We start from the raw sequence: 14316 nt of genomic DNA, 5'->3' as shown, positions 1-14316 counted from the left end.
GCCTGAGGACCTTTGCACATACTTCCCCCTCTGCCCAGAATGCTGTTCTCCTTCTCCTCTTGGCCTGATTCCACTTCTCTTCCAGGTAAAAGATCCTGCACTTAGAGAAGCCTTCCCCATACAACATTACGGTTGTAATGAATTAATGTGCCATTTCTGTTTGCCTTCTTTTCTAGATTATAAACAAAGGGAAGTAAGACAGCCCTGTTACTGGTCTGTCACAGTGCCTAGCGTATCAGAAATACTGAATTTTTAACATATGTCAACATTTTTTATTCTGACAATAGAATTTTCTTTACTAACAGAAGAAATGTCACTTGTTAAATTTCTAAATTCCTTGACACAATATCTACATTAATTTTACATTGCATTCAAGTAAAATATGTTAAATCTTAATAAAATATTCTAAAATTAAGTATTTAACATATAACACTGTACTTTCTTAAATTATGGAAAGTTTTCTCCAATATTATTTTCAAGTATACTAACATCTAGAGAAAAGCAACCAATAAACCTAAGATTAGAAGTGGGAATCACAACTTTAATAATTCTCCTGAAACAAAAAATAAGAAAAGTCATGAACAATTATTTCATATTTAAACTAAATCAGTAATAACAGGCTTTTCAATGAAATTAAGGTGAAGAGAAGCTAATGTTAGATAATTTTAACACTTCTCAGAGGCTAGGTCTTTAACTTTATAATCATATATCTACTGACTGTTTTCAAATCCAAAGTATTGTAATTATTTTTAGTATCCTGCCATGGGAAATGGGAATAAATGTATTTATTATTACAGTGATATCTAGAAGTTCTTAATATTTTTCAAGTGTCTTCTGGGCCCTAGTGCCTGTGAAGGCATAGACTGTTCGGCATTTCATCACAGTCCCACTGCAGTATTTTGCAGAACACACATACACACACACACTCAGTACACATTAAAACTACTCAGGGGGCAGGTGGGAACTTCCCTGGTAGTCCAGTGGTTAAGAACACACACTCCCAGTGTCGGTAAGGGTTCAGTCCTTGGTCAGTGAACTAAGATCCTGCATGCTGAGTTCAGTTCAGTTGCTCATTCGTGTCCGACTCTTTGCGACCCCGTGAACCTCAGCACGCCAGGCCTTCCTGTCCATCACCAACTCCCGGAGTCCACCCAAACCCATCTCCATTGAGTCAGTGATGCCATCCAACCATCTTATCCTCTGTCATCCCCCTCTCCTCTTGCCCTCAATCTTTCCCAGCATCAGGGTCTTTTCCAATGAGTCAGCTCTTCGCATCAGGTGGCCAAAGTATTGGAGTTTCAGCTTCAACATCAGTCCTTCCAATGAACACTCAGGACTGATCTCCTTTAGGATGGACTGGTTGGATCTCCTTACAGTCCAAGAGACTCTCAAGAGTCTTCTCCAACACCACAGTTCAAAAGCATCAATTCTTCAGCGCTCAGCTTTCTTTATAGTCCACCTCTCATCCTTACATGACTACTGGAAAAACCATAGCCTTGACTAGACGGACCTTTGTTGGCAAAGTAATGTCTCTGCTTTTCAATATGCTATCTAGGTTGGTCCTAACTTTCCTTCCAAGGAGTAAGCGTCTTTTAATTTTATGGCTGCAGTCACCATCTGTAGTGATTTTGGAGCCCAGAAAAATAAAGTCTGACACTGTTTCCACTGTTTCCCCATCGATTTGCCATGAAGTGATGGGACCGGATGCCATGATCTTCGATTTCTGAATGTTGAGCTTTAAGCCAACTTTTTCACTCTCCTCTCACTTTCATCAAAAGGCTCTCTAGTTCTTCTTCACTTTCTGCCATAAGGGTGGTGTCATCGGCATGCTGAGTGGTAAGGCCAAAAAAAAAAAAAAAAAAAATCTACAAAAAGCCTATAGCTAAAACTACCCAATATTTTACACATCCTTTTTAAGGTAGGTATAGATAGCACAGTTCCATCTCTTCGTTCTCTTTCCCCAGGGTCCAGGCTGAGTCCCTGAGGTTTCTTTCACATAGTTCCCTGGTCTCCTAATTTCTCAGGAGAGGATTCTGAACCTTCAAGGTCAGCTTCACTTGTCTCCTGTCACTGCTTAGGGCTTCTGTCAAGGTCATGGTCTAAGTTAGCTGAGAAGAGGTGATAACTCTGGGTCCTTTTCTATCCCCTCTACCTCAGTATCTGCTTGCAGCCATTCTTCTATTAAAAGGTAGTATTGTTACTCATTTAACATGGGCAGAAAACTGATTAAAATATAATCTCTTTTCAAAAGACAGAAGTAAAATTTCTAAAGAGAGAATTTCTTTCTTCCTAACAAAACTTAAGAGCCAGCAGAACAAGTACTGAGCTTACAGAACCAAACTGATTCAAAATTTTGTGTTTCAAATAGTCTAGACCAGTGCTAACAAGAGTTATAATTGAGACCCATGTGTCACTTTAATATTTTAATAGCCATATTAAAAAAGGTAAAATTATTTTTAGGCATATATTTAACCCTAGTGAGACATTCCATATTCTTTTTTTATATTTAATTTTCAAAACCCAGTATATATTTTACATTAACATCTCAAATTGGATGAAGCTCACTTCAAGTACTCAGCAGTCATAGGTGGCCTTTTGCTACCATATTAGACAACACTCATCTAGCAATCAGAAAGCATTCTGCAATGGCCTTAAACTGGCTTTTCTGTCACTCTTGATCAACAGCATTGATTTTGATGCTCCATTTCTTATTCATGCCATTGGTCTTTCCTATTGAGTGTGAAAAATGCCCAAGTATCCTGTGATTGCAGAATCAATAAGTCTAAAATCAAACTCACCACCTCATCCCCTTTCAGTGAAGTAGTCTGTCATGACCTTCCATGATCATATTCTTTCCATTATCTTTGTTTCAAATCCTGGGCCAGCTTTAACATGTCCTTCTCCTTTACCAAACTATTCCATCAAATTTGTTCCTTTATGATTTCTCTTGTAATTCTCAGTGAAATAAACTTAATTCAGGTCCTATTTGGGTGGAATTATTTGTATTTCATATAATTGACAACCTCCTCTTTGGATGCCCTGCCTCAGGTTTTCTTTATTCAGCAACACCTGAGAGCTGACTATATGCCAGGCACAGCTTAAGCTGCTGGGATGCAGCATGAGCAACACAGGTAAAGAACCAGCACTCACGGAACTACATTCTAACAGGAAAGAGAATCAATATGCTGCTATATGGTAACAAATGTTTCGAAGAAATACAAGGCAGAAAAAAAGAGTGACAAAGGGAGGCTATTTTAGGGGAAGTGGTCAAGGAAGATCTTTTTTGAAGATTAAGATCTGTGCATGGGGGTTCCCTGGAGGCTCAAGGGTAAAGAAACAACCAGCCAATTCAAGAGACATGAGTTAGATCCCTGGTCCAGGAAGATCCCAAATACCATGGAACAACTAAGACCATGAACCACAACTACAGAGCCTGTGCTCTAGAGCCTGGGAACTGCAACTACTGAGTCCATGAACCCTAGAGCTTGAGCTCTGCAACAAGAGAAGCCACTGCAATGAGAAGCCTGTGTGCTGCGACAGAGTAGCCCCTGCTCACCTCAACTAGAGAAAAGCCTGCTCGGAAATGAAGACCCAGCACAGTCAAAAATAACTATTTTTTTGAAAAAAAGATTTGAGCAGAGAATTGAACAAATTGAGGAACAAGCCATGTAGATCTGGGGAAGGTGAATTCCATAAGCACTGGAAGATGCAGAGGCCCTGAGATGGATTAAGCTTGGTGCGTGTGGTCCAGAAACTCCACTCCAAGGAGTCCAGTATGGCTGTAAAAAAAGAAGGGAGACAGTGGCAGCAGATGACATGCAGACAGAGGCCAAATCATGAGGCTCCTGCAGGCCACAGTAAGAGTGTGGAGTGCACTCTAAGAAGGTGATGGGAAGCCACTGGTGGATTTGGAGATTACAGTACCATCATCCAATTAATATTTTAAAAGTACCACTTTGGTTGGATGGAAAACAATTTGTAGGTAGATAAGAGAAGAAGCAACGAAACCAAATATAGGTTCCAGGTGCGGCGCAGAAGGGTAGCGGAGGAAGTGGTAAGACATGAGCAGATCTGGATGTACCTGGAAGGCAGAACAGTAGAAAACGCTGGTGGTTGGCTGCACAGCATGTGAGAGAGGAGGCAATAATTCCTTACTGCTTAGATGGCTAGGCAGTAAGGAACGCCAGTGTCTAGCAGGAGCAGTGCGGCTTAGGCTATGGTGATGGAGGGATGCATGGTATGTATTCAAGAGCTCTGTTTCACACATTTTAATTTAGTTATTTATAGTGAGATGTCTCCATTTAGTCCTCACTTCAATATTAAGCTTTCTTTAAAATAAAAAAAAAATTCAGCATGTTACTCTGCTATCCACAAACCTTTGAGAGAATCTCATGGCTTATTGAGTAAATTTTGACCTCCTAAGACGAGAAGTCAAAGTTTTTCACAATGATCTCCCTCCCCAACTGTCCTGTTATTTGTCAGTATTCCTTACAGTGTCTGGGAAATTTGAGTATATTTTGTCTGATAATATATTGAGTATACATTGAGTATAAATGTCTGATAAATGAGTAAAAATATTTGTGTTCCCCCTTCACCTTATTCAAAAGCCACACTACAGCTGACCTCCTCAGTGAAATCCTACCCAATCACATTGGCTGTATTACTTTTCTCTAACTCAGTACTCCTACCCAGTAGTATGCTGATAAATGTTTTAACAGCTCTCTGAAAAATGAAGCCCTCATCTGTAGCATTTGTTATACCTAGGATGTAAACACTCTCGCCATGGATGACTGCAAGCCATGATGACCCTGATGACCCTGAATGTGGAGTAGAGAAGGTACTGGCAAACCAGCTCGGTGAGCTGGCGGCACCCCAACACCACTGCTTCCACAGTACTAACAGTCCAGACCATTTATAAAGTCACTTACAGCAGAGTGACTTTTACTGAGGTGTCTGTACACAAGTCTTTCCCCTATTAGACTGTAAATATGTGGAGGGTAAAAACTCTGTCATATGCATTGCTACAACCAGCTGAATGACCTTGGGGCCTCAGAGTTCAAAATGGAGAGTCAGACCTAAACAAGAGAATTCCATAATTCTATGTCTGAATGATCCATGTGTCTCTCAAATTTCTGAGTTCACTGATCTGAATGGGGGCGCTGGAATACAAAGTCATACTTCCTTATAATTCCAAAATAAAATCTTCCTTGAAAAAGATGAAATAGAAAAATAAATGAGGACAGTTTAGGCTCACAAATAGAAAATATGATCAATGAGGAATCTATATAATCATTTTTCAACTAAAGAAAAATAAGACTGTATTTCTTCTACTTTAAAGGAATTCAAATGTGCACACCCATTAGCCCAGGAAGCAAAATTAGTTTTGGACTAAAGTATAATCATTGAATAGAAAAAATAGAACACAATGAAATAATAACAGAAGACTAAAAGATATAAAGTTAGGCTCTGACTGGAGCACAGAATGAAAATAAAAGCTTCTGGAAATTTTCATAAAATAAAAAACATCAAACTAAAGAAAAATAAAATTCTCACACTTGTCTATGCCCATTTTTTCTGATATATAGGCCATGAGGGTGAGTTTAAATTAAACCCATGTGAAAGACAAATTCTTTTACTTCTTTGGTCTAAGCAGGATGAAATACATGTAAGCTAAGGCACAAAAATTAGACTTGTGTTCAGCTTACTCAGAAATGATTTAAATACATGAAAATACAGATCCTCTGACACCCTTTCGTAACAGATGCTTCTGCCCAGGCCCTAACTGTTTCCTGTTCTATCTGCCACTTTGTACTCCCTTAATTTCACAAAGCTCAAGCCAGGTCTGTTTTCCCCAAGTGTGGAAGGGTGCAGGCAGTACCGCGGTGCCAGAGTGAAAGCGCTGGAGGGGGCGGGGCAGGGGAGGTAGCTTTGAGGAGCAGGCATGAGCAGCAGTCAGGCAACCAGAGAACGGTGGAGCAGGCGGCAGAGCACAGCCTCTAGGAAACCATCCAAAATAATCTGCAGAACAAGATCCAAAGGGCCAGGAAGGGTCTTCTGTCCAAAACAAAGTTCCATAAAAAAGACTGCTGGTCCTGCTAGAATGTGTCCCATCTCATATATCTACAAAGACTGAACCCTCTAATATAATACTGACTTCTACTTTAATGTGAAATCCTTTGTTAAGTTTTCTCTTAACTTCCTTCAGGTAGACAATCCTGAATGTAACAGCTATTTGCCAGCTTATCTACGGTAATGTGTGTGCCCTACACATTTTAGAAGCGGGAAAAAGGAAGATGTTGTAATTTTGGAAATGGTCTCATGGCCTGAAGCAGTACAGAACAGCTTCACCTTTGGAGGCAATTAATTCTTGGTTACCTTGATATTTATGGTTAATCTGCTTTGAAAACGGATTTAAAATTTTTTTCTGTAAAGTTGGCAAACATTGCAGCCACATGTAATAAAATATATTATAATACATAGAACTAGAACCAGATGCAAAGCATTATATCCCCTTGGGAATGAACAATGTAGACTAGATGTCCAAAAAAAAAAAAAAAAGACATGACAAGGATACCAGAATATCAGAGAGGCATGGAGGAAATCTGAGTAAATGGACAATGAATAAAATAACTTGATAGAAAACAGGTGGGAGAGGTGGTGTGCCCTCTTTACAGTGCCAAATCCAGCTAGAAAATGTCTAGCTCAATAGATCCTGATTGATTGAAAAACAAGGCAGACTTTTAAGGATGTTTTTCTTTTTTACTGTAAATTGAATTATGTGGTATAATTAAACCTTCCTAGGTACAGAACATCATACAGGAGTATTACCACTCTACCCAGTAAAACATGTCCTTCTAGATCCCTAAGGAGGGATGTAAAATAACTACAGAGAAGGTAACTAATAAGCAATGCTAACATGGGGACCAGCTGTTAGTGAGAGTTGTTTTCTTATTTTTGTGTGAGTTTCAAAGGTTTCAAATTTATTCACAAAAGCTCATAAATATTCCTGGAGGTATACTCCCTTTCCAGAGTAACATTGTAAATTACTATGAAATACCAGTCACAAATGGGCAGGCTCAAAGTACTCTAGAAAGATACTGCATGTATGTACCTATATAATAAATAATCCTACAAAAAAGCCTATCCTGTTTATTTTGAAATTCATCGTGATCACAAATAGAAAGATAATAGTGGATTTCTGGCACTAAATTGCTGAGCTGCTTCTTGTCAAGTTCTGCACTTGCTTATCAACTGGTGACTCATGCAGTCAGTCCTATTTAATTATTGGCTTTGCAGGAGACTGTTAAGAATTCATAAATTTAGAAGTTGTGTAAATGAGTGAAAATGTGCAAATTCGCTTAATTATAGGTGCTCTGGAAATAAGCGAGCCTGACATAAGAAGATAGATTTAGAAAAACCACACCTTACATTTATGTCATTTTGAAGCATAGCATGCAACTTCCTGCTGGTGAGAAAGAAGAAAATTGCTCACTTCTAGTAAGTGGTTTTAGGAAATCGGGATAACTTTTAATAAATTTTACCCTCCATTGCCTAAATGCTATCTAATGGCTTGGAAAAAAATGTTATACTTTCAAACTAAAACTTTTCCATTTAAAACCCTTAATTTGTTCAGTTCAAATATTAAACCAAACAACTGTAAGTGCTTCTCAATATTTAGGACTGTATATATAATTATTAAGCACACTATTTCCTAAGTTTAAGAACATTTCCTTGATTTCATACAATCTAAAAAATTTAAGTTAGTCCTATAAAAAATAACAAAATACAGTGAATTAATACATAATGTTTTATACCTCTTTAGCTAGTAAATGTCAAGGAAAATGATCTTCCCTAATCCACAGACTATAATTACCTGGTTTAAGAGATCTTCTACTTTCTTCTGCCATGAATCCCTGGCTGCATTTTTCTCTCGCTCTTTTAACTGCAAAAGTTGAGACATTGCTGACTTTTTATCCTCTTCATGTTGAAGCCTTAACTCTTCACGAAGTTTGGAACACTCCTGTCTAAAACAGAATAAATGTGTTTAATTTGTAAAGAGAATTTTTCCTCTCAATAACTACAGTATAGTTTGTTCGCAGGTTTTCTAAGCATTTAACTATTCTGCCTCAAAAGCTGGCTCAGAGTAAGAGGTACTTATGTTATCAATAAGTTAAGGGCCATAAGGTAAACTGGTAACTTACCAAGATCACTGATTAATCAAATTACCAAAGGTAGAATAAGTTCTAGAACAATAAGTCCTCTGACTTCAGATTAGTTCTCCACCTATATTATAGTCAGGAGAAGGAAATGGCAACCCACTCCAGTATTCTTGCCTGGAGAATCCCATGGACAGAGGAGCCTGGTGGGCTGTAGTCCATGGAGTCGCAAAGAGTGGGACACAACTTAGTGACTCACTTCACTTATAGTGAAGGCAATGAAATAAAAAATTATCTGTATTTAAGCAGAAAAACAGAACTCCAATTTCTCTGCATTTAACCATGGGAAAAATTAATTTAAAATGCTGCTACTATGGACTTCCCTGGTGGTCCAGTGGCTAAGACTCTGTGCTCCTGATACAGAGGGCCTGGGTTTGATCCCTGGTCAGGGAACTGGATCCCACATGCCACATTTAAGAGTTCACCTGCTGCAGCTAAGACCCAGCACACCCAAATAAACAGATCTTTTTTAAAAAAGGCTGCTACTACATCTTTAACAATGAGACAATGTAAGCCATAGAAATAGAAAACCATTTCTTTTTGCATATGTGTATAGTAAGATGACATTAGAGAGTAAAGCATGTACCTAAGGTTTTCAGTCCATTTCATCTCTAAGTCATGGGCCATTCTGTCCACTTGTAGTTTCTCCTCTTCTTTCATGGCAGCCAGTGTTTCTTCATGCTGTCGCCTCTCTTGCTCTAGCTTACTCTGAAGAATAAAAGCTATCAATAAAGACTAGTCTTCAAAGTCACTGCTGCTTATGTCAAGTAAGGAGAGCACTTGCAGTATAACTTTTAAATTCTTACAGCACAATAATCTATAGCGCTATCTATAACAATTATTTGCAATTTTCTGACAATAAAATGATGGTACCCATTTTATCTTTTAAATGTCCTAGTGCAAGACATATTTTATTAAGGCTCATACATTGACAAGTTATTTTTAAAAGCTTAAAATCAGCATTAAATTAATAACCTAAGCTTTCCATATCATAGGTATCTAAGAATTCAATTATCTTTACCTGAACACACACTACATAGGCAAATATATTATTAAAATTCATTCCCATTCATATCAAAAGTATGCTATCTATTCAAAGTTTAGGCATTATAACTGTACCTCACTGACCTGATTAAAATAATCATGAGAAGTTTAGGCTTCTATTTTTATCATGTAACTTCAAACCAGTGGTCCATTGGTTTATGTTACAGTAATAGACTATGAAATATGTGACATCTCCGTAGAGGAGCATAAATCAAGTGGTTTTCTGGAGTGTGGGGCTGGACGTGACCTGTCTGGACAACACTGGCAACCACTGACCCCTGCCAGCAGTGCACCCGCTCTCAGGGCACAACAGAAAAGGAAGAGATGCTGGTTATCACAGTGACCCTTTCTGGATCACCCACTTGCTGTGGCATTGTTGAGGAGCATATCCAGATTTATGGGAAAGCAGGAAGTCAGTGCTGAAATTGTTGACCTGGCTGCTGCTGCTGCTGCTGCTGCTAAGTTGCTTCAGTCGTGTCTGACTCTGTGCGACCCCACAGATGGCAGCCCACCAGGCTCCCCCGTCCCTGGGATTCTCCAGGCAAGAACACTGGAGTGGGTTGCCATTTCCTTCTCCAATGCATGCAAGTGAAAAGTGAAAGTGAAGTCGCTCAGTCGTGTCCGACTCTTAGCGACCCCATGGACTGTAGCCCACCAGGCTCCTCCATCCATGGGATTTTCCAGGCAAGAGTACTAGAGTGGGGTGCCATCGCTTTCTCCGGTTGACCTGGTTAGTAAGCAGTAAATGGTGAAACCTGAATTTAGCAATCTTAGCCAACTGTCATTTTCACTAAGTACTCTGCTTAGAGGAATTATTTTTTCCACCAAAGACAATGTTGAATGGAATAGAATTACTCAAAGTAAGAAATCTCTAGCTACTGACCTCCTAGTTGTATGGTTCATTTCTCTATCTTCTAAGGCAGTCTAAATATTTGCTCTGCTTCATGAGACTTGAAGGGAAAAGACAAACCTTTCCCAATATCTGTAGGTCATGGAGAATCACTTAGTTGCTATAGACCAGAGTTCAAATTCTTACCAGTTAAGAGAACTGTGCATACTATTAATATTATGGGTTGAATATTATTATGGGTTGAATTGTGTTTCCAAAGAGATATGTGGAAGTCCTAGCACCCCAGTTTCTCAGAATGTGATGTTATTTGGAAATAGAGTCAGTGAAGATATAATTAGGTAAGATGGAGTCAGGCTGGAGTCGGTGATGCCCTTTGTCCAATACAACAGGTATCCTTACAAGATATAAGGACACAGGAAGGATGCCATGAGAATACAGAGAAGACTGAAGTTGTGCTGCCACCAGCCAAGGAACACCTGACTACCAGGAGCTAGAAAAGGCAAGAAAGATCCTCCCTTAGAGGTCTAAAAGGGAGAATGGCCCTGGGAACACCTTGATTTTGAACTTTCAACCTTCAGAACCGTGAGAGAATAAATTCCTGTTGTTTTAAGCCACCATGTTTATAGTCTAACTTAGCTATGTCAGCCCTAGGAAACGAATACACTATATATAATGTGATGTTTAAAATAAACTTTAAGCAAAGTAACTAAATCATACTTTTACCTCGCTGATATTTAGATTATAGTAGGATAAAGACATTACCTCAACATTTAACAGAGCATCCTTGGTCTCCTTCAGCCTCCCTTTAGTCAGATCAAGCTCATTCTGAAGTCTTTCCTGGGAGTCCTGAAGGCTGGCAATGAGTCCTTCGGCAGAGCCAAGACCTTGTTCGCTTTTGCTTACCATTTCTTGGAGGCGGCCAATCTGCAAGTAAATACAGTACTTTCAATACATCCCAGTGTAATTGACTAGCAAACAGTCACGTTTCTTAAAGACTTTTCTTTAGATGTGATTTTACTGATGGATCTTTCTTGATGAATTTGGAAGAAGCACTCAATCATGACAGTCTTCATCTATTTTTTTTTGAAAAGACCTCTATATTTGTGATTTCCCTGTGTCATGGCAACCATGTAAATAAATGGATACCTCAAGCTCCTGGGAATTCCTGCTTATATCATATAATCAAATACCTATAACAAAGAATTGAAGTAAGATAAAGATTATGCCCAAGACTGAGGGGGAAAATATTTTTTTAAATACAAATATTTTAAAAATTGCTCTTTAAAACGGAATCACATATTTCATTTGAGCCCTGTTCTCCATCTATTTATAAAAGTGACAGATTTTGATCAATATTGATAAACTGATAATGAAGCTTAAATTAGCGTATGCTGTGATTTCTGTGTTTCCATAAAAAAAAAAAAACTGTGTCATGAAATTGTTGAGTTAAATTTATACACTCTTGAAATTAGCTAATAGACAATGTGTTAATTAAGCAGATTCATACCCACAAGTGATGAGAACTAAAATCAATAAATGAAAATACTTTAAATTACTTCACAGGAAAAGGCTATGACAAAAACATCTCATTTATATAAAACAGTCAAGCCTATCAAAACCCTACAGAAATGACAACTGGTAATTTAAAAATAATACCTGAATATTTCTCACTGTAAATACATACATTACAAAGAAAACTGGAAATCCTTCAACCCCTCTCTAACCTGAAATTCCCTGTCCCCAACTTCCTGTCTCCTTTCCATGCAGATGTATGTTCATGCTGAGCAAATGTGGTGATGGGAGCACTTTATCTTGTTAGTATCTTTAAAGGAATGCCAACCTCATAAAATGAGCTGGGCACTTTCAGTTTTTCTGGGCTCTGAAATATTTTCATAGCTAAGATTTACTTGCTTTTTGAAGATTTAGTAAAAGTCATTCACTAAAATCCTCTGGATCTAGTACCTCTTTAGTATATGTGGGACTGATCAGTTTCTTTCACGGCTATATAGTTTGTCTGGCCAGGCTGTTTAACTACTTTGAGTCATTTTAGAAATTTAAATTTTCATACAAAGACATCAGTTTTCCCTAAATTTTAAAATTTACCAGCATATTATATTTGGCAAAACTAATACAATATTGTAAAGTTTAAAAATAAAATTAAAAAAATAAAATAAAATGGAAAAAAAATAATAAAATAAAATTTACTAGCATATTTGTACATAATATTCATATATAGTGTTTTAAAATTTTTCTGTCATTGTATTTATGTCACGTTTCCCTAGTCTATATAGTTTGTGTCTTCTCTACTTTTTGTATTGATCTGGCTTGCCATGAAAGTGTTCTGCAGCAGTGAATGAATGAATGTAAGAAAAGTGACTATTAACAGAGTTAAAGAGTACTGAACTTAGCAAAAAATCTAGTTTCAAGTTCGGGGTCTGTCAATACAAAATAGCAGTATAAACACCTACTTTATAGAGTTATTATAATAACTAAATTCTAGAATACGTGGGAAAAGATTTTTTAACTAGAAAGCAACATACAAATATTAGGTACCAATCAATAAGGAAGGGACAATTAAAGCTATCAACGAGGAGAATAATTTTCTTCCATAATCCAGAAAGTTTTCAGATAAATAAGGGTTATATACACAGAAGGAATACATAAAAAAAATAACTTGTATTCATGTAGTTACACAAGGAATTAAAGAGTGTTCAAGAAATAAGAATCTAATTATAGACAGAATGAATATGTTTAAATAGGAAAAAACTTTAAAATTCTGTACAATAAGCAAACTTTCAAAGAACATAACTGATTAAAGTTTGTTTTCCAAATATAATAAAACTGGTTATGTACGGAACACATCTGTTGCCCTTCATTATCAGAACCTCCTTTTGTCACTAGGGGAATCTATCCTCCCTAAGGGGCCAGGAGGTCTCAGCAGGGCTTCAACCCAACTCCAAGACTGAAACATTCACTAAAGCATACACAAATAAGGTCATCTCATTCTGTTGACCATGGGGACTGGTCAGGGGCAGGCACATGATTAAAGAGACCTCAGGACTTTTAAAGGAGCTCCTAAAAAAGGCCATTTCCAGTTGCACACATACCTAAGAGGATGCATTACTGAAGAATCACCACACAAACAGAGAAAACCCAACTCAACAGAAAAAGAGAAACTGAGCTCCAGTGTCAACAAGTTGCGTTCCCAATCTGGTCGTGACTGATGCTAACATTCTCCTGGGACTTTTCAGCCACATGACTCAAGAAATTTCCTTAGGCCAATTTGAGCTGGGATTTCTGTCACGTGTAACAGAGATCAATACTTAGATTCTTCTTGTCAACGTGCACACCGAAGGAATTACAGTGATAGAAGCCTCCTCCCTGGAATATCTACCCACACTTATTCTTCTCTCTAATCCATTCTTTATGAATATTTCAGATTCAACTTATTAAAATTACAAATAAAAAAAATAAAAATAAAAAAATAAAAAAAGAAAGATACACACTTCAAAAAATAATAATAAAATACAATAAAATTACAAATATGAATATGAGTGTCAGCTCTACCCCCATGCAACCGTCCACATATTTGTACCCAGCATCTTCCAAATGCTTTCTGTTTCCTTCAGGATAACTTCTAAAATCTTTCAAGGGGCTTACAAGGCACCTCGGCATAGCTCCTGCCTAACTCTCTGGTCTTGGTTTGGCAACATTCCTCCATGGCTTTTATATTCATTGGGGGGAAGAGAGGCACTGTGGTTAAGCATTAATTGAGTTCTGAAATTTCACTGCTAGGACTGCAATTCTGGCTTTACCCAATTACCATGTGACTTGGGCAAGTCACGTAACTTTTTGTGATTTAGTAACTAGTATTTACTGCATGGGATTATTTTGAGACTTAAGTGTATAAAGGAGAGAATATACTGAAACAATGCATGGGTCATAGTAAGAACTAAATAAGTATTATTATACTATAGTTACTTTTGTATTTCATCTATACTGACATCCCTCCAATTCCTAGAAACCGCTCATGTCTCAGGGCCTTTGTGGGAGCTTTCCTCAGTTTATTTTTGTAGCAAACTCCTGTTAATCACTTACCACCATTCTGTAATTTTTGCTGAATTTCTACTGTAAATTTTGTCAATAATCTTTAAGCATTTCCTTAGCTTCAATACACTGGAATGTATATTCTCCTCTTTATGGCTT

The 14316-nt window shown here is 37.7% G+C and overlaps 1 protein-coding gene across 10 annotated transcripts in view; it reads right to left on the bottom strand.

Moving 5' to 3' along the window:
* Positions 1 to 14316, bottom strand: part of FAM184A (family with sequence similarity 184 member A) — a 122157-nt gene that overhangs the window by 37873 nt on the left and 69968 nt on the right. For all 10 annotated transcript variants that reach the window (XR_011568416.1, XM_070795896.1, XM_070795899.1 and 7 more), the window contains exons 7-9: positions 10873 to 11034; positions 8803 to 8924; positions 7874 to 8024 (exon numbers count right to left, since the gene is read on the bottom strand). Coding sequence is in view for 9 of the 10 variants with exons in the window: in XM_070795896.1 (XP_070651997.1) it covers positions 7874 to 8024; positions 8803 to 8924; positions 10873 to 11034 (435 nt within the window). In the remaining variant the exon portion in view is untranslated. The remainder of the gene's footprint in view (positions 1 to 7873; positions 8025 to 8802; positions 8925 to 10872; positions 11035 to 14316) is intronic.

Source organism: Bos indicus, chromosome 9 (genome assembly GCF_029378745.1).
Source record: "Bos indicus isolate NIAB-ARS_2022 breed Sahiwal x Tharparkar chromosome 9, NIAB-ARS_B.indTharparkar_mat_pri_1.0, whole genome shotgun sequence".
In the NCBI taxonomy this organism is placed as follows: Eukaryota; Metazoa; Chordata; class Mammalia; order Artiodactyla; family Bovidae; genus Bos; species Bos indicus.
Note: the sequence above shows the minus strand (reverse complement) of the source record. Positions and strands in the feature narration are given on the sequence as shown.